The 26,220-nt window shown below is 42.4% G+C and overlaps 1 protein-coding gene across 2 annotated transcripts in view; it reads right to left on the reverse strand.

Moving 5' to 3' along the window:
• The window catches only part of slc13a4 (solute carrier family 13 member 4), a 115,823-nt gene that overhangs the window by 78,527 nt on the left and 11,076 nt on the right, over window positions 1–26,220 (reverse strand). For both annotated transcript variants that reach the window (XM_072552155.1, XM_072552154.1), the window contains exon 2: window positions 12,456–12,587. In XM_072552155.1, coding sequence (XP_072408256.1) covers window positions 12,456–12,587 — 132 coding nt within the window. The remainder of the gene's footprint in view (window positions 1–12,455; window positions 12,588–26,220) is intronic.

The following is a 26,220-nucleotide window of genomic DNA, read 5'->3' on the forward strand; positions in this document are numbered from 1 at the left end:
TCACCCCTTTATCTATCTACATCACCCCTATGGTTCCTTGATGTCTGATTCCAGCACCACCTTACCATTTGCCATTTCCAGAACAGTGGATATCTGTCAAAAGACACTTCATTATAAAAGACCATGGTGCACCTGGATGAAGACTGGCATTGTGAAGCTGCCCTGCTCGGTCAAGGGCAAAGTCTGAACAAATCAGAGGAAGGACAAGTTGGCACAGTGATTCTTCGTCAGGTACATGGAGGTCCTGGTCAAAAAGAAGCTGCAAAGGAGAGGAGTCCTCTTTTGGAGAACCAGCAAACGATACTGTGCCACCAGACTCTGCCAGCCTGGTCCATACTCACTACCTTTAATCTCCAGAGTGCAGAGAAACAACCAGCAGTATTGAAGGAAGATCAAATACTTTTACCACGGTGCCAGAGTAAGTGCCATACTCATCCCTCTATCTCACACTCACTTCATAGAATCTCTACAGTGTGAAAGCAGGCTACTCAGCCCATCAAGTCCATACTGATCTTCCAAAGAGCATCCTACCCAGACACCCCACACCACCACTGCGCCCCCCACCCCACCGTCTTCCTGTAATCCTGGATTTCCCATAGCTAATTCATCTGACCGGTACATCCCTGAACACTATGGACAATTTAGCATGGCCAATCTGCCTACCCAATCCACTCCACGTTTGGCACTGCACCCTATCTCCCACTAAGGCTCATGCTCTGCCATTCTCACCATTACCTGCAATCTCTGCCCTTGGTCATTCTCACACCCCCACAACCTCCCAAATCACTAACCCTGCAATGTTTCCAGGCACTGCCTACTCACTCCCTCATAAAACCTCAATACTTTTATACCCTCTCACCAGCAATAACAGTTGTGCAACCCACTTTGCGTCTTTCTCAATTCCTCATTTCTCTCATAACAGGCCAGATGGGTAGGGGCAGTGCATCTCTTTATTGGTTCCTCCTGTAGGTGGAGAGAATCCTGCAGCTTGCAGGAAAAAGTTGGGACTGCTCCTGCAATGATGCCAAAACATTTATGTCCCATCAACCTAGTGAGTACCGTTCTTCATTTCACTGCAACCCACACAGTGACCCTGCTGTCAGTCTCCTTCATTTTACAGCACTTCTAATCATTGGCCACAATTCCCTCTCGCTTGTGTTTTGCAGCTACAGGCAGCAGATCTACCACTTCTGCAGTGTAAAAAAAAACCAAAGCTGCCTCCTTGATCTCTGAGGATGAAAATGTGGAGGTCTCAGTAAAAGCATCAGCAAAGCTGTCTCCTGTAGCATTCTCTCCACATCCCACAACCGAAACCTTGGATGCTAAGTCAGATTTCAAGAGTGTGGGAGCTGGTGATCAATTTACTGGGTTAGCTCCACCATGGCCAAGGAAGAAATACTCTATAAGCCATTGGCACACAGAGGTCTGCCAGACGCCAGCCTCCTGCTCTGCTCTAAGTAGGAGAAAATATGCTTGTGTTGGCAGTCCGGGAGTTCATCCACACGTTCCCATCAGCAGCAGAAGACAGGAATGTGGGATGCAATGGCCCTTGATGCTCAAAAGTTGCAGCAGTGCTGTGAATCATGTGACTATCTATCTGCCGCCATGAGCTGCCATGGAGAGGCGGGCCCAGCATCTTCAAGGTCTGTTGGGGAGGCAGACACACAACTACGCTCCATCAGCCCAGCCCTCAGGGCCCAAAGGCATATGCCAGAGGGACAGGATGTACACGCCAGGGGCTCCTTCCTTACAGCTAGTGAGCGTGGTCCTGGAGGTGGAACCACACACAGGCCTCAGAGAAGTCTTCAGCCAGCCCATGCTGGTGGTGGCTGGGCACTCCAGTTCCACCAACCCTTGGAAGTTCATGTTGAGCAATATAACATTTGTGTCTGGAAAGAAGAGTCAAGAGTGTGGTGCTGGAAAAGCACAACAGGTCAGGCAGCATCCAAGGAGCAGGAGAATCGATGTTGCGGGCATAAGCCCCTCATCAGAAATCCTAGAAAGAAGACACTTGATAAAGCCGTCCAGAGAGAAATGCACCACAGGCCACCCAACCAAACCTCCAAGACTAAAGGCTGATTTGCTGAGCAGGTTTCCTCCATCCCAAAAATGAGACCAGCAGTTAAACTAGTTGGAAGGAAAGGTAAAAGAAAATTTACTGAGGACAATTCAGTGGCACTGGTGACAATGATGTGTCAATGTTTATGAATTTATATATCACTGTATGTCCTTTAACCATATAGCTGGCTGCTAGTCTCTTTATGTCGGGTGGAGGTAAGACGAACAATGTGTGTACAGGTCATTGGGTCAAGCTGACACTTTTGGTCCTCCACATGCAAATTCCCTTTTTTTTGGCAATCTTTGCCCAAAAGTCTAGTTGTTAATGAGATGTCCAGCAATGTCTATGGCAAAGATGTGCAACACATGTACAAGGGAGTTCTTTATGATAGCCAGGGAATAGGGAGTCTGCACATCTGTGTCATGTTTAGCATGTGGGTCTATGTAGAATGTTCTTTACCTTCAAAAGACCTGTCATTGCTTGGTGCAGGAGGGTGGCACAGTGGCTCAGTGGTTAGCACTGCTGCCTCACAGCACTAGGAACTTGGGTTCAATTCCAGCCGAGGGGGACTGTCTATGTCTATGTGGAGTTTACACATTCTCCCTGTGTCTGTATGGGCTTCCATTGGATGCTGCAGCTTCCTCTCACAGTCCGACCATGCTTAAAAATTCCTTAGTGTCCTGGAATATACAGTTTAGGTGGATTACACATGGTACATGCTGGGATATATGGGTAGGGTAGGGAACTGGGTCTGGATGGGATGCTTTTCAGATGGTCAGTGCAGACTCAATAGGCCAAGTGGCCTCTTCCTGCACTGTCACTTATCCTGCCCAGTCCAAGCGTGCTCACAACCTTTCCCCCTCTGCACATTTTCAATTCCCAGCACCGTGAGTGCTCTTTGGTGAATGGCTTCCAGCCTCAGTGTCTCAGTGAGCTTCTGAACACCACATTCCCCTCCTGATAGCGCATCCCATAAATTCCACACTGGACAATGGATGACAACCCCTCTCCCACATGACCCCCTTCCTAGCCAAATGTTTCCATATGTCCCTTGTAGACACTATCTCCCCTTTATAATTGTGATCCACCTGCTCCCAAAGCAACATGCCTTAATCCCAAGAACTAACTTATCAAGTCTACTTCAAAACAGCATTAAATCAATGTTGCCACCCCCACTCCACCCCTCCACCTTTTCAATTTTTGTGGATGGACCCAATGGGTTAATCAGTGACCACCCCCTTGAGTAGACCAACTAGACAGCACTGGACAAGAAGTGCCCAGAGCCCTGACTGTTAGCTGTACATTTCCTAACCGTGGTAGCCGTATCTACTAGATTGGCCACTATGGAATCACTGCACTGGCCATCTCACAGGTTCTGTATTGCAGGAGTATGGGCTTCCTGACTAAAGTCACCCTGAGAGAAAGCCTGGCCAGAAGTAGCCCTTGCTGAAGGGTCTCTCCATGGAAATCTGTGGGGATTAGTTCCATAAACCTTGGGACATGGCTGCTTCCTTATTGCACATGCAACGTGTTTCAAGATGTGGTCCCTTGGCTGGGTACTGTTGGCCAGAAAGGCAAACTGCCTGGTTGTGTTACTGTGCTAACAGACAAGGCATGGATGCAGTGAGTATTGAGGTAGGTGCTAAGTGAATAAATGCTGACTCCTGACCTGCAGCCTGGTTCCAATTTTGAGCTGGGTTAAGTTATTGTGCTTAAAGTATCCCTGCCACTACCTTTCAATGTTATTGAACCCTTAGTGCAAGTCTGTGCTTCCAGGATGCATTGCCAATTTATTGGGGAAGTGTCAGGACGATCATGAAGAGTTAACAAATGTTAAATGTCAATGCCCATAGAGAAGGGGTACATGCACTGGTGCTTGTTGGTTGTACCCTGAGTTGCTGTTTGATTGTATGCAACATGGAGATTGTTTGGAGCAAGTGGCAAGGTGCACTCACCAGGTACATACTCTGGTTTCCAGGTCAAACTTTCCTAATATTGAACTTGCTTAGTGATGTTGGTATGATAGAAAGATGGATACTAATGAGGCAAGTTGTGCCAGTTGACAAGCAATAATCCCCCTTAAGTGGCAATTTACTGTTACTTTCCAAATGTCTCACCTTACCACTTGTGAAGGAGTGGCGTTTTTGATAAGGGATAGCATTACAGCTGTGCTGAGGGAGGATATTCCTGGAAATACATCCAGAGAAGTTATTTGGGTGGAACTGAGAAATAAGAAAGGGATTATCACCTTATTGGGATTGTAATATAGACCCCCTAATAGTCAGAGGGAAATTGAGAAACAAACTTGTAAGGAGATCTCAGCTATCTGTAAGAATAATAGGGTGGTTATGGTAAGAGATTTTAACTTTCCAAACATAGACTGGGACTGCGATAGTGTTAAGGGTTTAGATGGAGAGGAATTTGTTAAGTGTGTACAAGAAAATTTTCTGATTCAGTATGTGGATGTACCTACTAGAGAAGATGCAAAATTTGACCTACTCTTGGGAAATAAAGCAGGGCAGGTGACTGAGGTGTCAATGGGGGAGCACTTTGGGGCCAGCGACCGTAATTCCATTAGATTTAAAATAATGATGGCAAAGGATAGACCAGATCCAAACGTCGAAGTTCTAAATTGGAGAAAGGCCAACTTTGGCAGTATTAGGCAAGATCTTTCAAAAGCTGATTGGGGGCAGATGTTCGCAGGTAAAGGGTTGGCTGGAAAATGAGAAGCCTTCAGAAATGAGATAACGAGAATCAGAGAAAGTATATTCCTGTTAGGGTGAAGGGAAAGGCTGGTAGGTATAGGGAATGCTGGATGACTAAAGAAATTGAGGGTTTGGTTAAGAAAAAGAAGGAAGCATATGTCAGGTATAGACAGGATAGATCGAGTGAATCCTTAGAAGAGTATAAAGACAGTAGGAATACATTTTTAAGAGAGAACAAAGAGGGGACATGAGATAGCTTTGGCAAATAGAATTAAGGAGAATCCAAAGGGTTTTTACAAATACATTAAGGACAAAAGGGTAATTAGGGAGAGAATAGGGTCCCTCAAAGATCAGCAAGGCGGTCTTTATGTGGAGCCGCAGAAAATGGGAGGGATACTAAACGAGCATTTTGCATTAGTATTTACTGTGGAGAAGGACATGTAGAATGTAGGGAAATAAATGGTGACACCTTGCAAATGTCCATATTACAGAGGAGGAAGTGCTGGATGTCTTGAAATGCATAAAGGTGAATAAGTTCCCAGGACCTGATCAGGTGTACCCTAGAACTCTGTGGAAAGCTAGAGAAGTGATTGCTGGGCCTCTTGCTGAGATATTTGTGTCATCAATAGTCACAGGTGAGGTGCCAAAATACTGGAGGTTAGCTAACATGGTGCCACTCGTTAAGAAGGGTGGTAAGGACAAACCAGGGAACTATAGACCAGTGAGCCTGACCTCGGTGGTGGGCAAGTTGTTGGAGGGAATCCAGAGGGACAGGATGTACATGTATTTGGGAAGGCAAGGATTGATTAGGGATGGTCAACATGGCTTTGTGCATGGGAAATCATGTCTCACAAACTTGATTGAGTTGTTTGAAGAAGTAACAAAGTACATTGATGAGGGCAGAGCGGTAGATGTGATCTATATGGACTTCAGTAAAGTGTTCGACAAGGTTCCCCATGGGAGACTGGTTAGCAAGGTTAGATCTCACGGAATACAGGGAGAACTAGCCATTTGGATACAGAACTGGCTCAAAGGTAGAAGGCACAGGGTGGTGATGGAGGGTTGTTTTTCAGACTGGAGGTCTGTGACCAATGGAGTGCCACAAGGATCGGTGCTGGGTCGTCTACTTTTTCTCATTTACATAAATGATTTGGATGTGAGCATAAGAGGTACAGTTAGTAAGTTTGCAGATGACACCAAGGTTGGAGGTGTAGTGGACAACAAAGAAGATTACCTCAGATTACAACAGGATCTGGACCAGATGGGCCAATGGGCTGAGAAGTGGCAGATGGAGTTTAATTCAGATAAATGTAAGGTGCTGCATTTTGGGAAAGCAAATTTAGCAGGACCTATACACTTAATGGTAAGATCCTATGGAGTGTTGCTGAACAAAGAGACCTTGAAGTGCAGGTTCATAGCTCCCTGAAAGTGGAGTTGCAGGTAGATAGGATAGTGAAGGTATGCTTTCCTTTATTGGTCAGAGTATTGAGTACAGGAGTTGGGAGGTCATGTTGCAGTTGTACAGGACATTGGTTAGGCCACTGTTGGAAAATTGCATGCAATTCTGGTCTCCTTCCTATCAGAAAGATGTTGTGAAACTTGAAAGGGTTCAGAAAAGATTTACAAGGATGTTGCCAGGGTTGGAGGATTTGAGCTATAGGGAGAGGTTGAATAGGCTGGGGCTGTTTTCCCTGGAACGTCGGAGGCTGAGGGCGTGACTTTATACAGGTTTATAAAATCATGAGAGGCATGGAAAAGGTAGATAGACAAAGTATTTTCCCTGAGGTGGGGGAGTCCAGAACTAGAAGTCATAGGTTTAGGGTGAGAGGGGAAAGATTTGAAACTGACCTATGGGGCATCTTTTTCACGCAGAGCGTGGTACGTATATGGAATGAGCTGCCAGAGGATGTGGTGGAGGCTGGTACAATTGCAACATTTAAGAGGCATTTGGATGGGTATATGAATAGGAAGGATTTGGAGGAATATAGGCCGGGTGCTGGCAGATGGGACTAGATTGGGTTGGGATATCTGGTTGGCATGGACAGGTTGGACCGAAGGGTCTGTTTCCATTCTGTACATTTCTATGACTCTATGACTCTAAAAGCACAAAAGGTGGAGCAAGTTGTTCCCAATGTTGAGATGAGCCTAGGTAGATTTCTCTGTCACATAGCCCATATCACTCAGACCCCTATAAGAATATGCCCTGTCTCGAATCCATTTACAATGCAGATTAATATAACTACATTCTCCAACTATTTCCTATTTTATAATGAAAGACTGTTAATTCTGTAGCTATTAGCTATTAGAACCTTTGATCACATATCCAGGGATTTTGAAAAGATATGTTTGATAGATTTAAACTTAAAAATAGCCATGTGTTATGATTTGGATAGAGTTTATTTAAATTATTGTGTACATCATAATTTATTCATTTTGTTTATTAACAAATTATTGATTTAGCCCTAAGTTATTTAAACATAACAATAAAATCAGAATGATATTGGGTAAACAACAATTGATCTTTAATGCATTTCTTGCATACGGAACCAGGCACATAACAGGTCATGGTATCACATTGCAAACCAGAAAGTGGAGATCAAACCACAACCAAATCAGTTATGATCTTCTTATGTTTCTATGTGAAAGTGGAAAGTTGACCCAACTGTTTGGCATTAAAACCTATTTCTCATTAATTATTGGGCTAACTTTAATTAGATTTGAATAAAAGTTACTTAAAACATAAAGCATACCTTAGTGAAGCAGAAAATGATACACAGCAAACAACTTGTTGAATGACCATGTATTTGGAGGATATTTGGTATGAATTTATGGTGGAAGTTACAGGAGAATTGCAAGGACCTCAAGTAATCAGGTTTTGGTCTCTGTACACGGTACCAAAAGTATGTCACAGTCTGTAAGCCACTCCTACTCAAAAGCAATTCACCATATTATTGCTACAAGATTCTAACAGTCTATATTCATAAGCTGCTTAACAACAAAGAAGTTATTGTTTCTTTGTCCTTGTAATACACAAATACACACATCGCAGGTTTCTAAAGTCTTGCTAGCGTCTGCAAGGCATATGACAGGAGAATGATGAAATACTCTCCACTTCCCTTGATAAGTGCAGATCCAACAACATTCAGGAAGCTTGACATGATCCAGAATACAGCAACCTGCTTGATCAGTATCCTATTCACCATCTGAAGCACTCACTTCTTCTACCACCAGAGCACAATGGTATCATTGCTTGTCATCTACAAGATGCACTACAGAAACTCACCAAAGTTCACATTGCAACATCATTCAAACCTGCGACTCTGCTATAAGAACAAAAACGACAGATGCATGGGATACTACCACCTGTACATTTTCCTCCAAGTCCTGATTTTACAGAATTTCACTGTTCCTTCCTCATCTCTGGCTCAATATCCTGGAACTCTCCAGCTAACAGTAAATAGCTTCTGCATATCAACTGCAGTGGTTCAAGAAGATGCTTTTCAACAGCAATTGGGTTAGCAACTGGCCAGAAGGCAAACCCACCTTTAATGAAGACATGTAAAAAACAGCAATGCTGAGTGAGCCTGTTTAATCAGTTCAGGGTGGGAAGTTAGTAATTAATTCCTGATAGAGATACAATGCTCAATGGGGAAAGTTATTGCCACATGAACAGTAAGTCTCAGTTTTCATCTGGATTCTCTGTTGAGGAATAAATCAATTAGCATGAGAATCCATCAATTAGTGTTCAGTACAATGCCTGTTTCTGGTGTCAGCCTCATTTAAGTATCATGGGAGCTCATCTATTACTGGATGTGAAGCCATAAAATGACACTTCTATATGTTTTCAAGCAGAAACACAGAAATGCAGAAACTGCAAGAGATAACTAGTTGTGCCAGGAGATGGATGGAGATCCTGTTGTTCTATGCACCACCTTTGACTCTTCAACATCAGTCTCCAGATCTCCCAGATACTTATTTGCTGGTGCATTTTCAAATGTTCAGCTAGTGTTAAGAGGAGCATCACAGACTATATGCCAAGAGGTGTCTTACAATGCAATGCAAGTAACACTATTCAACAATAGTATGCACATTCCTACAGTTGTTTAATGAAATCATTAGGTGCACCAAGATGGAAGACTTTGTCAAAATTATATAAATGCTATGTATATTTACTTTGCAGTTGTAAAGCCTTATAACGTTTTGGATGGTTCCCATGGACAACCAATATGCTGCAGGTGGTCTTTGCATCAGCTCCCTCAGTCTCTGAGTGCTCCTTTTCTATTATTTTTACATGATATTCCTCAAATACTTTCTTTTTCTTACAGTTCATATAGTATGCCTCTTTCTGTTCTCACACCCTCCATGGAAGACACACAGACATGAATATCATTATTGATTCTCTTGAGGATATCAAATTATTGTCTTTTGGGCTATATTTACAGGAAATGAACCATACATAGCAGAAGGGAAAAATGTCACAAACCAAGAGATCCCTAGGCAATACCTCCTGATAGCCTTTGAGAATACTTCCACAGAGATCAAAGGCAGAGAGGCAATAATTATTAACAACCCAAGCCCAGCTCAATAGCATCAAAAGGTGAACTAAAGAAGAATTTCATGTCATTGATGTATTACTATGCCTCTCTACTTTCTCACAGTCTTGCAGAACAGTCAGGAATAAATGACCTAGAGACATTTTGAGATTTTCAGTGCAACTGTCCAAGGGCATCTGGGAAGTGGATTTGAAAAGAACACTACAGCTGATTTAGAGAGTAACTGTGGGTAGAAGTAGGTGGTGCCAATACCTAGAGGAAAAAGAGCCTGCTTTTATGACAGTCAGCATACAATTATAATTTAAATGCCTTGACATTCAATTGCATTAAAATGGCTGAATTTCCAACTATCAATATCCTGTGGCTACCATCGACCAGAAACTAAATTGAACCAGCCATATAAATATTGTGGATACAAGAACTAGTCAGAGATTGGGAATTCTGTAGTTTGTGACTCACATTTGAATCCCCAAAGTTTGTCATCATCTACTTGACACAAATCAGGAGTGTGGTGTAATACTCTCCTGTTGCCTGGATGAGACCTCTGCCATCTCTCAGCTTATAGAGAATGTACTTTTTTAATTCTTTCTACCAAAATGGACAATTTCATATTTTGCCACATTGTTCTCCATTTTCCAGATACAGTCGGTTTTGCTATAATTCAATAGTTTCATTCTCATGCAATCTTGTGTTATAAGAAAATTGTATAATAGCAGCTCCATTTAAATTAAGGGGACTGGAATCACATTATAATAAGTACATGCTTTAAAAGTTCGCGCTTTAGAAACAGAGTCCCCAATTCATCAATTGTGTTGTAGCAAATCCACATTAACAAAACACGCTTTATAGCAGAACGACCCATATTTGTGTTAACCTATCTCACTGAATCACAATTTTTTAATGGCATGGAAAGATTTGATTCAGCTCATCATGTTCACACTGGCTCCCCAAATGAGTATCATGACTTAGCAATCTTCTCCTACCTTTTCCCCATATCTTTGTAGATTGTTTCTATTTAAATGCCTCAATTGAACCAACTACCACGAGTCCAGATGGTGCATTCCATACATAAACCACTTACTGTGTGAAAGAGGGTTTTCTCACCTCGCATTTGCTTCTTTTACAAATCATTTAAAAACTGTTCCCTTAATCCTCTTCCCAGTGGGAACCGTTTCCACTGGCCGGTGAAGTGAGAATGAAGGGGCATAGCCTCAAAATAAGGGGGAGCAGATTTAGGACTGAGTTAAGGAGGAACTTCTGCTCCTAAATGGTTGTGAATCTATGGAATTCCCTGCCCAGTGAAACAGTTGAGGCTACCTCATTGAATCTTTTTAAGGCAAAGAAAGATAGATTTTTGAACGCTAAACCAATTAATGGTTATGGTAATCAGGCAGGTAAGTGGAGCTGAGTCCATGAAAGGATCAGCCATAATCTTACTGAATGCTCGATGGGCCATTTGACCTACTCCTGATCCTAGTTCTTCTGTTCTTAGTTCAGTTTATCTCTATCTGCTCTACCCAGCCATTTCACAGTTTCAAAAACTTCTCTCAGCTCTTTTCAGCCTTCTTCCCTCCAAGGAGAAGAGTTCCAACCTCTCCAATCTAGACTTATTAATGCAGTTTCTCATCCCTGGATCGATTCTTGTAAATCTGCTCTGTACTCTCTCTAATGCATTCACACCTTCCCTATAATCTGATGCCAAACCACAATAGTTCAGCTGAGGTCTAACTAGCATCTTAGACAAGTACAGCATCACCTCCTTGCTCTTGTACTCCATGACCTTATTAATAAAAACTAGGATCCTTTATCCTTTATGTATTACTGTCTCCACCTGTCCTGCTGCCTTCAATGGGCTGTGTAAATATAATCCCAGACCCTTCTATTCCTAAATCCCTTTTAGAATTGTACCCCTTATGTGATATTGTCTTTCCATGTTCTTCCTATCAAAATGCATCACCTCTTCTTTTCTGCATTGAACCTCAACTGCTACCTATCTGCCCACTCCATTAACTGGTCTTATCTCCTTTTGATACTCTAACTTATCATTCTCACAGTTTGCAATGCTTCCATGTTTCATATCTTCCAACAATGTTGAAATGGTCTCCTGCACACCAAAATCCAAACCACTAATATATATCAGGAAAAGCAAGGGTCCCAATGCTGACCGTTGGGAAATTCCAGAATAAACCTCCCTCCAGCACAAACAAATCCATTGACTGCTATGCTCTGTTTCCTATCACTCAGCCAATTTTATTTCCATGTTATCACTATCCCTTTTATTCCACAAGTTATAATTTTTCTCACAAGTCTGTTGTGCAACTATTTCAAATACATATCTATAACATTTGCAGTCTCTTTATGCTCTTTTTACAACTTACTGTTTTACTTATTTTGTTTCATCACCTAATTTAGCAACCATATTTTCAAACCATTCATTCAGGTTATTTATATAAATTGAAGCCCCAACATTGATCCCTGTGGCAAACCACATGTTACATCTTGCTGACCAGAAAAAAACCCATTTACATCTACTCACTGTTATATATTAGATAACCACTTTCCTATGCACACCAATATGTTATTCCCAAACACCATGTGTTTTTTTTTTCTGCAATAATCTTTGATATGGTACTTTATTAAGAAACCTTCTGGAAATCTAAGTACAGTGAATCCCATGATCCTATTTATCCACAGCATATGTTATTTGTTCAAAGAATTGTAGTAAATTGGTTAAAATGATTTTGCTTTCACAAAACCTCTGCATGATGACCCTATTTTTTAGAGGTTCCTGCTAATAAAATTTAACATTAGCCTCTAACATTTTCCCTAAGTCAGATGTCAAACTAACATTCCTGTTGTTTCTTGCTTTATGTGTCCGACCCCTTCTAAATAAATGAATTCTGTTCTTTACTTTCAAATCAAATGGCACATTCTCTGAATGTTGAGAGTTCTAGCAAATTAAAAAAGACATTAACTCTCTCACTGGTCAGTTCTCCTAAGACCAGAGGCTATCTTACAATTTTCTGTGTGAAGCTCACTCATTTAACCCTCAGCCAGCATTGTTTCTGTCACAACTATTAAAAATGGAAGAAAGCACACACATCTATCGGATAATAAATAGATTGATTATTTTCTTACTTCACTGGCCTTTAAGACTCCAAACAACGGGAAGAGAAAGGCAGGAACCATTGCTGCTGCACCAAGTGGGACTGCCTCTGAGACCCAATATACTGCAGTCACTATCAGGACATAGGCACATTGAGCTTCTGGCTGAAAGACAGAAACAGAAAATGTACTCATTAGGTAAAAAGTTTTATATATCTTGGCACATTGACAGGAGTAATACATTGAGAAATGAGATATTACATCAAGACACATTGTGCCTGCGCAGCAGTCAGAAGACTAAATCAAAATATTCCTGATGAAGGACTCCAGCCCGTAATGTTGATTTTTCCTGCTCCTCGGATGCTGCCTGACCTGCTGTGCTTTTCCAGCAACACACTCTCGACTCTGATCTCCAGCATCTGCAGATCTCACTATCTCCTAAATCAAAGTATTACTGATGCCAGAAATGAGAGCGAAAGAGTTAACATTTCAGGTTAATGTCTTTGTATCAGAATTTAGGGGCAGAGAAAAGGTAAGGGAAGGAGAAGGGGCCATCAGCGATAAGGGTGGAAGGTGGGATAACTTAATTGACAAATCAGATCATAGTGCAAAGTCAAAGAAGATGGTAATCCACAAAAAAAAGTGATGGCTTTGGAGGAACTGTAAATAGAAACAGCAGTACAATTACCTGAAGACATGGGAGTAGGCATTTCAGCCAATCTGCTCTGCCCCACCATTCAATGAAATCATGGCTGATCTGAGAATCCTCAACTCCACCTTCCTACCTTTTCCCGTAACCCTTGATTCTCTTATTGATTAAGAATCTTTCTCTCTTCGGCTTGACTGTACTCGACAATACAGCCTTGCAAAACCTTATTCTGTAAAGAATTCCACAGATTCACTCCCCTCTAAGAAATGAAATTCTTCCTCACCTCAGTTTTGCCTTAATTCTTAATCTTGCAAGAAATTAAGGGATAGGAGGAGAGTGCAGGTAAGTGGTGTCGAAATGCCCATCAGCCATGATTGAATGGTGGAGTAGCCTTGATGGGCCGAATGGCCTTACTTCCACTCTTATTTCTTATGGTCTTATGGTTTTTATAGGTGTGATCCCTTATTCTGATATTATTTCCTCTGGTCCCTAGACTCTCACATAAGGAGGAACAACCTTTCTGCATCTACTCTGTCAAATCCTGTAAGAATTGTGTATTTCAATAAGGTCACCTCTCATTCTTCTAAATTTCAATTAGTATCAGCCCAGCCTACTCAATCTCTCCTCATAAGGGTTTTCCAATAAAAATATGCCAACACTTGCTTTCCAAAATAAAAACGGACTCTAGATCAAAATCTGTGAAAGAAACATATCTGGAAAGTGTGTGTCCAGAAAATCCAACTTTTGCTCAAAGCATTTAAATTGTATACTTTTTAAACTTTTACAAGTTGTGATCAATGCTGGCAAGATTAGTAATGGCTGCCCCTGCTTCATCATCCTTGAATTGGGTGGTTTTCTCAGCCATTTCAGATAGCAGTTAAAATTGCATTGATTTGGAGTGGAGTCACATATAGGTCAGACGAGGTAAAGTTGGCAGATTTCCAAATGGGCTTTACATCAATCATTGATAACTTCACGATTACTGTTACTGAAACTAGCTTCATGTTCCAGGTTTATTAATCCAAGTTTAAATTCTACTAGCAAACGTAACAGAAGTTGAACCCATGCCCCCAGAGTCTGGGTCTGGGTTAATCTGGGTCAATAAAAACCGAAAGAACTGCAGATGCTGTCAATCAGAAAGATTTACAGAGCTGACATGGTGGCTCAGTGGTAAGCACTGTTGCCTCACAGCACCAGGGACCAATGTTCGATTCCAGCCTCGGGCGACTGTCTGTGTGGAGTTTGCAGATTCTCCCTGTGTCTTTGTGGGTTTCCTCCGGGTGTTCCGGTTTCCTCCCACAGTCCAAAGATGTGCAGGTTAAGTGAGTTGGCCATGGTAAATTGCTTATAGAGTTAGGTGCATTCGTCAGGGATAAATACAGGGTAGAGGAACGGGTCTGGGTAGGCTACTTTTCGGAGGGTCAATGTGGACTTGTAGGGCTAAAGGACTTGTTTCCATACTGTGGGGAATCCAGTCTAATCTCAAAAATGGAAATTGCTGGAAAAGCTTAGAAGGTCTGGCAGCATTAGACAGAGAAACGTTTCAGGTCAATGACCCTTCCTCAGAACTGGGTGGTCAGGAAAATGTTGATTTATGTGCAGAAAATAGGGTGGGGGGAGGGGGTAAGGAGTAAATGATAAATGGGGAGAGAGCCCAAAGAGAGAGAAGGGCAGTGTGTGTGGTAGGGCCTAGGACATGGGGGAGCTCAGGCCCTAAAATTATTGAACTCAGTATTAAGCCTGGAGGGCTGCAGGGTACCCAAGTGGAAAATGAGTGTTGTTCTTTCAGCTTGTGCAGAGCTTCACTGGAGCATTGCTGAGATAGAGATATTGGCCAGGGAATAGGGTGGTGTGTTGAAGTGACAGACAACTGGAAGTTCAGGGTCCTTTTTGCAGACAGAACATAAGTGTTCTGCGAAATAGTCATGCAGTCTATGCTTCCTTTCCCCAATGTAGAAGAGAGCACATTATGAGCAGTGAATGCAGTAGACTAAGTTAAAAATACAATACCAGGCTATAGTCCAACAGGTTTAATTGGAAGCACTAGCTTTCGGAGCACTGCTCCTTCATCAGGTGATTCAATCTAGTAGACTAGATTGTGTGCAGTTCAGTTAAAGCACTGTTTCACCTTGAAGGTGTGTTTGGGCCCTTGGATACTGCATTAATCTTGTCTCTAGCGCAGAACATGAACAATATGCCTGTGCCTCCCTATATCTGAACAATCAAACTTATAGCCAAACTAACTACTCCATGTGATCAGGAAACCAAACCCATCACAGCATTTGCACTACACGCCTAGCATCTGCAGTATAAATTTCTGGAACATATTAGTAAATCTGTTAAAACAGTGTGATCCCTGAAATACAAATTTAATTCTGAAGAACTAATATTCAAATTCTTGGAAAGCCAGTTCCCACCAGAAAATAGAAGGTGAGATTTCAGACCAACAAACGGCTGACTTGGACATACCAGACTCATATGTGTCACAAAGCTGTTCGCGAGTGTGCTTAAGTTGCTGATGAAATAACATAGCTGATTGGAGACACAGTGCTCAAATCAACAGGGAGATAGTTTGAGAGCATATCAAAACCAAATCATTTTGTGATTTTAAGCATCTTATTTAGATCACTCTTCATGTTTCTTAACTCACTTGACCATTTCCCAAATGCATAAAACTTGTCCTCATAAGTTAATCCTGTAAACCTCAATATCATTCAGTTGAATGTATGCAATGTTCATTCTAAAGCCTACATGTCCTTCATTAGGTGTGTGCCTCAGACTGAGTATGGTGCTCCAAATGTGTGCTGGCTACTACTTTACCCAACTGAGACATAATTTTGTTCCCACTCCAACTTATTCAAAATCATTGCTATAACCTCTTTAACTTGTTGAATTACTATTTGTTCCTGCACACTAATTTTTATTTTATCTGGATACCTAAATATCTTTCATCCTCCACAGTTCCCAGACTCTCACTATTAAAAAAAAACAATTCTGAAGGGAAATTATAGAGAGTTAGGCAGAAATTTAAAAAGGAGGTCCTCAAGGGTAGTAATATCTGGATTAGTCCCAGTGCTACGAGTTAGTGAGAGTGGGAATAGGAGGACAGAGCAGATGAATGCATGCCTGAGGAGGTGGTGTAATGGAGAAGGATTCACATTTTTGGATCATTGGAATCTCTTTTGGGGTCGAAGTAACCTGTACCAGAAGGATGGATTGCACCTAAATTGGAAGGGGACTGACATACTGGCAGGGAAATTTGCTAAAACTGCTTGGGAGGATTTAAACTACTAAGGTTGGAGGGGGTGGGGGGGGGGGTGGGGGGGGGTGGAGGGGGGGGGTGGTGGTGGTGGGACCCAGCGAGATAGTGAGGAAAGAGATCAATCTGAGACTAGTACAGTTGAGAACAGAGGCAGGGACAAGGTAGCACTAACAAATTAAACTGCATTTATTTCAATGCAAGGGGCCTAACAGGGAAGGCAAATGACCTCAGGGCATGGTTAGGAATATGGGACTGCGATATCATAGCAAATACAGAAACATGGCTTAGGGATGGGCAGGACTGGCAGCTTAATGTTCCAGGATACAAATGCTACAAGAAGGATAGAAAGGGAGGCATTTTTGATAAGGGATAGCATTACAGCTGTGCTGAGGGAGGATATTCCCAGAAATACATCCAGGGAAGTTATTTGGGTGGAACTGAGAAATAAGAAAGGGATGATAACCTTATTGGGATTGTATTATAGACCCCCCAATAGTCAGAGGAAAATGGGGAACAAACTTGTAAGGAGATCTCAGCAATCTGTAAGAATAATAGGGTGGTTATGGTAGGGGCTTTTAACTTTCCAAACATCAACTGAGACTGCCATAGTGTTAAAGGTTTAGATGGAGAGGAATTTGTTAAGTGTGTACAAGACAACTTTCTGATTCAGTATGTGGATGTACCTACTAGAGAAGGTGCAAAACTTGACCTACTCTTGGGAAATAAAGCAGGGCAGGTGACTGAGGTGTCAGTGGGGGAGCACTTTGGGGCCAGCGACCATAATTCTATTTGTTTTAAAATAGTGATGGAAAAGGATAGACCAGATCTAAAAGTTGAAGTTCTAAATTGGAGAAAGGCCACTTTTGACAGTATTAGGCAAAAACTTTAGAAAGCTGATTGGATGCAGATGTTCACAGGTAAAGGGTTGGCTGGAAAATTGGAAGCCTTCAGAAATGAGATAACAAGAATCCAGAGAAAGTATATTCCTGTCAGGGTGAAAGGGAAGGCTGGTAGGTATAGGGAATGCTGGATGACTAAAGAAATTGAGGGTTTGGTTAAGAAAAAGAAGGAAGCATATGTCAGGTATAGACAGGATAGATCGAGTGAATCCTTAGAAAAGTATAAAGGCAGTAGGAGTATACTTAAGAGGGAAATCAGGAGGGCAAAAAGGGGACATGAGATGGCATTGGCAAATAGAATTAAGGAGAATCCAAAGCGTTTTTACAAATATATTAAGGACAAAAGGGTATCTACGGAGAGATTAGGGCCCCTCAAAGATCAGCAAGGTGGTCTTTGTGTGGAGCCACAGAAAATGGGGAGATATTAAATGAATATTTTGCATCAGTATTTACTGTGTAAAAGGATATGGAAGATATAGACTGTCAGGAAATAGATGGTGACACCTTGCAAAATGTCCAGATTACAGAGGAGGAAGTGCTGGATGTCTTGAAACGGTTAAAGGTGGATAAATCCCCAGGACCTGATCAGGTCCTAGAACTCTGTGGGAAGCTAGAGAAGTGATTGCTGGGCCTCTTGCTGAGATATTTGTATCATCAATAGTCACAGGTGAGATGCCAGAAGACTGGAGGTTGGCAAATGTGGTGCCACTGTTTAAGAAGGGTGGTAAAGACAAGACAGGGAACTATAGACCAGTGAGCCTGACCTCAGTGGTGGGCAAGTTGTTGGAGAGAATCCTGAGGGATAGGTTGTACATGTACTTGGAAAGGCAAGGACTAACTAGGGATAGTCAACATGGCCTTGTGCGTGGGAAATTATGTCTCACAAACTTGATTGAGTTGTTTGAAGAAGTAACAAAGAAGACTGAACTTAAGGGAATTTATATTTGCCAGGAATTGGTGTTGGAGAGACTGTTAGGTCTGAAGGTTGATAAGTCTCCGGGGCCTGATGGTCTACATCCCAGGGTACTGAAGGAGATGGCTCGAGAAAATGTGGATGCGTTGGTGATTATTTTCCAGAGTTCGATAGATTCAGGATCAGTTCCTGCAGATTGGAGGGTGGCTAATGTTGTACCACTTTTTAAGAAAGGTGGGAGAGAGAAAGCAGGAAATTATAGACCAGCTAGTCTTACTTCAGTGGTGGGAAAGATGCTGGAGTCTATTATAAAGGATGAAATTACGACACATCTGGATAGTAGTAACAGGATAGGTCAGAGTCAGCATGGATTTATGAAGGGTAAATCATGCTTGACTAATCTTCTGGAATTTTTTGAGGATGTAACTCTGAAGATGGACGAGGGAGATCTAGTAGATGTAGTGTACCTGGACTTTCAGAAAGCTTTTGATAAAGTCCCACATAGGAAGTTAGTGAGCAAAATTAGGGCTCATGGTATTGGGAGCAAAGTACTAACTTGGATTGAAAGTTGGTTGGTTGACAGGAAACAAAAAGTAGTGATAAACAGCTCCATTTCGGAATGGCAGGCAGTGACCAGTGGGGTACCGCAGGGATGAGTGATGGGACTACAGCTTTTTACAATATATATTAATGATATAGAAGATGGTATTAGTAATAACATTAGCAAATTTGCTGATGATACTAAGCTGGGTGGCAGGGTGAAATGTGAGGAGGATGTTAGGAGATTACGGGGTGACCTGGACAGGTTAGGTGAGTGGTCAGATGCATGGCAGATGGAGGTTAATGTGGATAAATGTATGGTTATCGACTTTGGTGGCAAGAACAGGAAGGCATATTACTACCTAAATGGAATCAATTTAGATAAAGGGGCAGTACAAAGAGATCTGGGTGTTCTTGTACACCAGTCAATGAAGGTAAGCATGCAGGTACAGCAGGTAGTGAAGAAGGCTAATAGCATGCTGGCCTTCATAACAAGAGGAATTGAGTATAGAAGCAAAGAGGTTCTTTTGCAGCTGTTCAGCGCCCTGGTGAGATCACACCTGGAGTATTGTGTGCAGTTCTGGTCTCCAAATTTGAGGAAAGACATTCTGGCTATTGAGGGAGTGCAGCGTAGGTTCACGAGGTCAATTCCTGGAAAGTCGGGACTACCTTACGCTGAAAGACTGGAGTGACTGGGCTTGTATACCCTTGAGTTTAGAAGACTGAGAGGGGATCTGATTGAGACATATAAGATTATTAATGGATTGGACACTCTGGAAGCAGGAAACATGTTTCCGCTGATGGGTGAGTGCCGAACCAGAGGACACAGCTTAAAAATACGGTGTAGACCATTTAGGACAGAGATGAGGAGAAACCTCTTCACCCAGAGAGTGGTGGATATGTGGAATGCTCTGCCTCAGAGGGCAGTGGAGGCCCAGTCTCTGGATTCATTTAAGAAAGAGTTGGATAGATCTCTCAAGGATAGTGGAATCAAAGCTTATGGAGATAAGGCAGGAACAGGATACTGATTAAGGATGATCAGCCATGATCATATTGAATGGTGGTGCAGGCTCGAAGGGCAGAATGGCCTACTCCTGCACCTATTGTCTATTGTCTATTGTTTCTACGGACTGCAGTAAGGCGTTCGACAAGGTTCCCCATGGGAGACTGATTAGCAAGATTAGATCTCATGGAATACAGGGAGAACTAACTATTTGGATACAGAACTGGCTCAAAGGTAGAAGACAGAGGGTGGTGGTGGAGGGTTGCTTTTCAGATTGGAGGCCTGTGACCAGTGGAGTGCCACAAGGATCGGTGCTGGGTCCTTTACTTTATGTCATTTATATAAATGATTTGGATGCGAGGTGTAGTGGACAGCGAACCTCAGATTACAACAGGATCTGGACCAGATGGGCCAATGGGCTGAGAAGTGGCAGATGGAGTTTAATTCAGATAAGTGCAAGGTGCTGCATTTTGGGAAAGCAAATCTTGGCAAGACTTATATACTTGGTGGTAAGGTCCTAGGGAGTGTTGCTGAACAAAGAGACCTTGGAGTGCAGGTTCATAGCTCCTTGAAAGTGGAGTCGCAGTAGATAGGATGGTGAAGAAGGCATTCAGTATGCTTTCCTTTATTGGTCAGAGTATTGAGTACAGGAGTTGGGAGGTCATGTTGTGGCTGTACAGGACATTGGTTAGGCCACTATTGGAATATTGCGTGCAATTCTGGTCTCCTTCCTATTGGAAAGATGTTGTGAAAATTGAAAAGATTTACAAGGATGTTGTCAGGGTTGGAGGATTTGAGTTACAGGGAGAGGCTGAACAGGCTGGGGCTGTTTTCTCTGGAGCATCTGAGGCTGAGGGGTGACCTTATAGAGGTTTAAAAAATTATGAGGGGCATGGATAGAGTAAATAGACAAAGTCTTTTCCCTGGGGTCGGGGAGTCCAGAACTAGAGGGCATAGGTTTAGAGTGAGAGGGGAAATACATAAAAGAGACCTAAGGGGCAACTTTTTCACGCAGAGGGTGGTACGTGTATGGAATGAGCTGCCAGAGGATGTGGTGGAGGCTAGTACAATTGCAACATTTTAGAGGCATTTGGATGGGTATATGAATAGGAAGGGTTTGGAGGGATATGGGCCAGGTGCTGGCAGGTGGGACTAGATTGGGTTGGGATATCTGGTCAGCATGGACAGGTTGGACCGAAGGGTCTGTTTCCATGCAGTACATCTCTATGACTCTAATTAATTCATTTTTCTTGGAACGAAGAGGATGATCTCTCACTTCCCCACATTGAAATTCATCTAAAAGTAGTTCTTTGCTCCTTTGGCAGAAGTATTGGTTTAATATTTAGACTAGATTCCCTACAGTGTGTAAACAGGCCCTTCAGCCCAACTAGTCCATACTGACCCTCCAAAGAGCAACCCAACCAAACCCATTCCCCCTAACTCTACAGATAATTTAGCATGACCAATTCACCTAACCTGCAGATCTTTGGAAGGTGGGAGGAAACCAGAGCAGCTGGAGGAAACCCAGGCAGACACGGGGAGAATGTGCAAACTCCACACAGACTTCTCAAGGCTGGAATCAAACCCGGGTCCCTGGCGCTGAGAGGTAGCAGTGCTAACCACTGAGCCACCGTGCCGCTAAATGTTCCAATATTTCTCATTCCTCGTCTCTAGGTTTATGCATTAACACCTCCACCCAATTTACTTTGGGTGATTTGTTTCCCATTCTTTTGAAGTTTTGCTGATTAAATTTAAAATCTTGCCTTTGACTCTCTATCTCAAATTAAATATCAAATTCAATGATATTATGGTCAATAGTAGCAAGATGTTTCCTTATACAATGAAATTGTTAACTTACTTTGATTTGAATGTAAGAAAATCAGGCACGTTGGAACATAAATCTGTAGACACAACAACAGAATAGCTGGGCAATATTAACTTGCTAACTACTGTTTTGCAAAGTTGAACTTCACCTACTCAGAATGCTACCAAATTGTCTCCTTTCTCTCCACCATTTTCAGTTCTTTCCTTTTATGATATTAAGTGATTGGTTATACTTGAAGAAAATATGACACCTTGAATAGTTCTTGAAGAGGAGAATGTGGCTTTCTTAGTCTGGGATAAAAGTTAAATCAGTTTACTTGAACTCTCTGACCTTGTTTCCTGTGATAGAAGAATGGTATTTTCTGAGTACCAAAACATGTAAACAAGTCTGTTCTTGGACACCATGTTTACTCAAATGCAAGTCACAGCTCCTTGCCTTGTTAAATTCATAGAGGATACTCAATGACAAACAACTTTGTGTTTTTGTATGATATATCAAACAACCAAAATGTAGTTAGAATAGCACTATCAAATCTGAAGTGTATGGGGCTGTCCACACTTTTGTCAATGATTTCTGCTTCAATTCTTGATTTACGTTTTATTCAATGTTATTTCTGACAATTTTTATTAAGAGGTCATGAATTTTGTGCTGGCTAAATGGGTATCTAGACCACATGATATAGCACTGAAGTATCCAGCTCAGGAATATCCCAGACTTGGCTACTGGTCAATGTTGTCATCTCATCTATTGCAGCAGTTGGAATCCCTGTAAGTGATCTCAGTTACCCTGATCCAAGAAAGATAAAATAATCAATCATTACACTGATGATGATTATTATCTGAAAGTGTTCATCTTTAGACAGCCACCAAAGAAGGACTTGAGCTCAGCTAGAAAGTATTCTCTCAGTATTGAACTGCCTGCAGATACACTTTCCTCAAAACAAGATCCACAGGCAGCAATAGGATAAATTACCAAATTATCTATTTTGCTGCTGTTGTTTAAGGGATTAATGTTGGCCCTGAACACCAGGGAGAATTCATGTTCTCCTATTCAAGATCAAATACTAAATTGGGATTTTGTTTCAGTCTACCTGAGGGGCTGACTGGGGCCTCAGCTTAACGTCTTCATAGAAAATCTTCTCATTCAAAAAACTTGTAATATTTTCATCTCCAAATCACACACACATAATTTTCCAGCAATTCTATGGGTGATTCACAGTCTTGTGACTTCCATTTTCATTTATCCTGCATTGTGAATATTAACATGTCACCAGGACTTTTTTATATATTGTTTTTTTTTTCATGGGATATGAACATTGCTAAAAAGGACAGTGTTTGTTATCCATTCCCCCATTTTCAAAATTAGCTTCCTCATTTTATATTTTTGGTGTCATAACTGAATAAGAAGAGACAACTGTTTTTGCCCTGTTTCTTCAGATTATGTGTTTTAATTTACTGTGGCAAGTCATTTAATTATATTTACTGTTATTGGAATTAACTTTGAATATTCAGATTTTTGAAGATACTGTGGGGTATGTGATTGAAAGTGTGAGCTGATAATGGTGCAGTGAGAGAAACAGGGTGTCATTTTAACATGCAAATCAGTTAGTTTTAGGTCAAGTGGAATTTTAAAATGCAAAATATCGCAAATCAAAGTCACACATTTCTAGTTTTAATGGGATGAAGGAAGGCAATCATCTGGTCCCAGGAACTGGATCACTTATTAGATATTTTCTCTCCTTTCCAATTTTAACTCTGAAGCAGGAAACCCAGAAACTAAAGGGAGACAAAACCCATGTTATAATTGTGTTTCCGACATTATTCGGGGGCCATGATAATTAAACCTGCTTCCTTATTCTTTTGGTGAGACAATCTTTTCCACCCTCTGATTTGACCCTTTCCCAACTCCCAACTCATCATATAAGGTCACCACTCCAACATCTCTCTATGCCATCTTCCTAACCGCACTGAACCCACATGGCAATCCACACTCAGAGCTGCAGGAATATCTGCTGCTGGGCTCTGACTTGTTCTCCAGCTTGCCTTTCCCAGAAGTTTGGCAAGATTAGAATGGTGCTGGAAAAGCACAGCAGGTCAGGCAGCATCCAAAGAGCAGGAAAGTCAATGTTTTGGGCAAAAGCCCTTCATCATGATTCCAGCACTACTCTAATCTTGACTCTAATCTCCAACATCTACACTTCTGCCTTTCCTAGAAGTTTAACAATCTGATTGGTTCAATTCTTTTGACTTCTAGGTGGAGAATCTGTACAAAGAAACTACAGAGCTTCCTGGTTACTGTTCATCCAACAAGCCCCACACTCAAACTTTACCATCAAACGTTGCACTCCAGCTGTCATACCAAGCCCCATACTCTAACCCTCCTGTCCCACCAAGCCCCACACTCCAATCCCCCTGTCCTCCCAAGTCCCATACTCCAAACCTCCTCTCCTCCCAAGCCCTGCACTCCAACCCTCCTGTCCCACTGAGCCCCACACTCCAACCCTCATCTCCCACCAAGCCCTGCACTCCAACCCTCCTTTCCCACAAGCCCCACACTCCAACCCTCCTTTACCACAAGCCCCACACTCCAACCCTCCTTTACCACAAGCCCCACACTCCAACCCTCCTTTACCACAAGCCCCACACTCCAACCTTCCTTTCCCACAAGCCCCATACTCCAACCCTCCTTTCCCACAAGCCCCGCACTCCAACACTCCTGTCCCACCAAGCCCCACACTCCAACACTCCTGTCCCACCAAGCCCCGCACTCCAACCCTCCTGCCCCACCAAGCCCCACACTCCAACCCTCCTGCCCCACCAAGCCCCATACTCCAATCCTCCGGTTCCCTCAAACCCCATACTCCAACCCTCCTGTCCCACCAAGCCCCACACTCCAACCCTCCTGTCCCACCAAGCCCCATACTACAACCCTCCTGTCCCAACAAGCCCCATACTACAACCCTCCTTTCCCACCAAGCCCCATACTCCAACCCTCTTGTCCCACCAAGCCCCACATTCCACCCCTCCTCTCCTCCCAAGACCCATACTCCAACCCTCCCCTCACACGAAGCTTCAAACTCATATCCTCCTGCCTCACCAAGTACCCCATTAACAATCAGTCCTGTTGGGCCAGCAGCAGCAGTTATGGGAATTATATACTATCAGACAGGCAATTAGAGATGTAGGGCCATCACAATCCTAGGGGGTCTCTCCATCGATCATTAAGAAGCATGCAAGGGTGGGGGGTCTTTAGCACAGCAGGGTGATCATTGCCGAAAGGGGTACATAAGAGAAGGGTATGTGACATTTAGGAAGGACTGGAAGCTAGGTATGGTTTTAGGAGGAGCTCTGTTAATTAAAGATGATATTAGCAAAGTAGAAAGGGCTAACCTAAATTTAGGAAACCAGGATATAGAAGTAGTCTGGGTAACGATGAGGCACAAAGGCACGTATGGGAATGGCATACATGCCTGTTAACAGTAACCACATTCTAGGAAAGGACATCAAGGAAGAAAACATGGAAGCTTGTCAAGAGGGTACAGCAATTATCATAGGGATTGGAGAATTATCATAGGTTAGGTGAATTGGCCATGCTAAATTGCCTATAGTGTTAGGTGACAGGGTAAGTGTAGAGGAATGGGTCTGGGTGGGTTGCGCTTCGGAGGGTCGGTGTGGACTTGTTGGGTTGAAGGGCGTGTTTCCACACTGTAAGTAATCTAATCTAACCTAATCTAATCTAATCAATCGCTGATGTCATAGTGAAAGCACCCCTGGCTTGCAGTGGCCATAATATGATTAAATTGTATGTAAAATTCAAGGGAAAAAAGTGTTTGTCCAAGATCACTATTTTCAACTGAAACAAAGGCAATTATGAGGGCATGAAAGCAGAGCTAGTGAAAGTAAACTGGCAATTTATCTTAAGGGATAGTCAATAGAGATGGAGTGGCAAATATTAGGGGAATATTCTAAAGAGTACAGTATAGGGAGTTCTTGTGGGGCAGTAGTAGTGTCCCTATCCCCAGACTGGGAGGCACAGGTTCAGTCCCATCTGCTCCAGAGGTGTGTAATGCATGAAGATACATGGACATGGAGAGATCGCATCTAGAGTACAGTGCACAGTAGTGTACTTATCAAAGGTTGTTAGTGCATTACAAGCAGTTCAGAAAAGGCTTACTGGGGGGGGGCGGTTGATTTAATAACATCCAACTTATGAATGTTTATACTTATGAAAATGATCTTATACAGGGTGTAGTTTTAAGGTCCTGATATATGAACATTTCCTGTACCCTCAAATAGCTCCTTTATATTGTCCTGAATTGTGTTCCAAATTGCAGACAAATTAATTTGCAAATGGACTCCAAAACAGAACCCGGTTGCAACCTGGGGACTGTCTGTACTAGACTAATACCTGGAGTTAGTGCATTGCCATATGAAAATGTCAGATAGGATGGGCCTGTACCTTTTGGAGTTAATGGTAACTTAATTGAAACACAGAGATCACTTGACCTGGTGGATAAGAAAAGGATGTTTCCTGTTGTTGGAGAACCTCGAATTACAGATCATAGTTTAAAAGTAAGGGGTTGCCCATTTAAGACAGAGATGAGAAAACATTCTCTCGCTCAGAGTGTTGTGAGTCTTTGGAGTGGTCTACTCCTGTTCCTTGTTTGTATTCATCAAGGTTGGGGTGAGATGGGAGGGCGATGAAAGC

This window comes from Chiloscyllium punctatum, chromosome 32 (genome assembly GCF_047496795.1).
Source record: "Chiloscyllium punctatum isolate Juve2018m chromosome 32, sChiPun1.3, whole genome shotgun sequence".
Classification (NCBI taxonomy): Eukaryota; Metazoa; Chordata; class Chondrichthyes; order Orectolobiformes; family Hemiscylliidae; genus Chiloscyllium; species Chiloscyllium punctatum.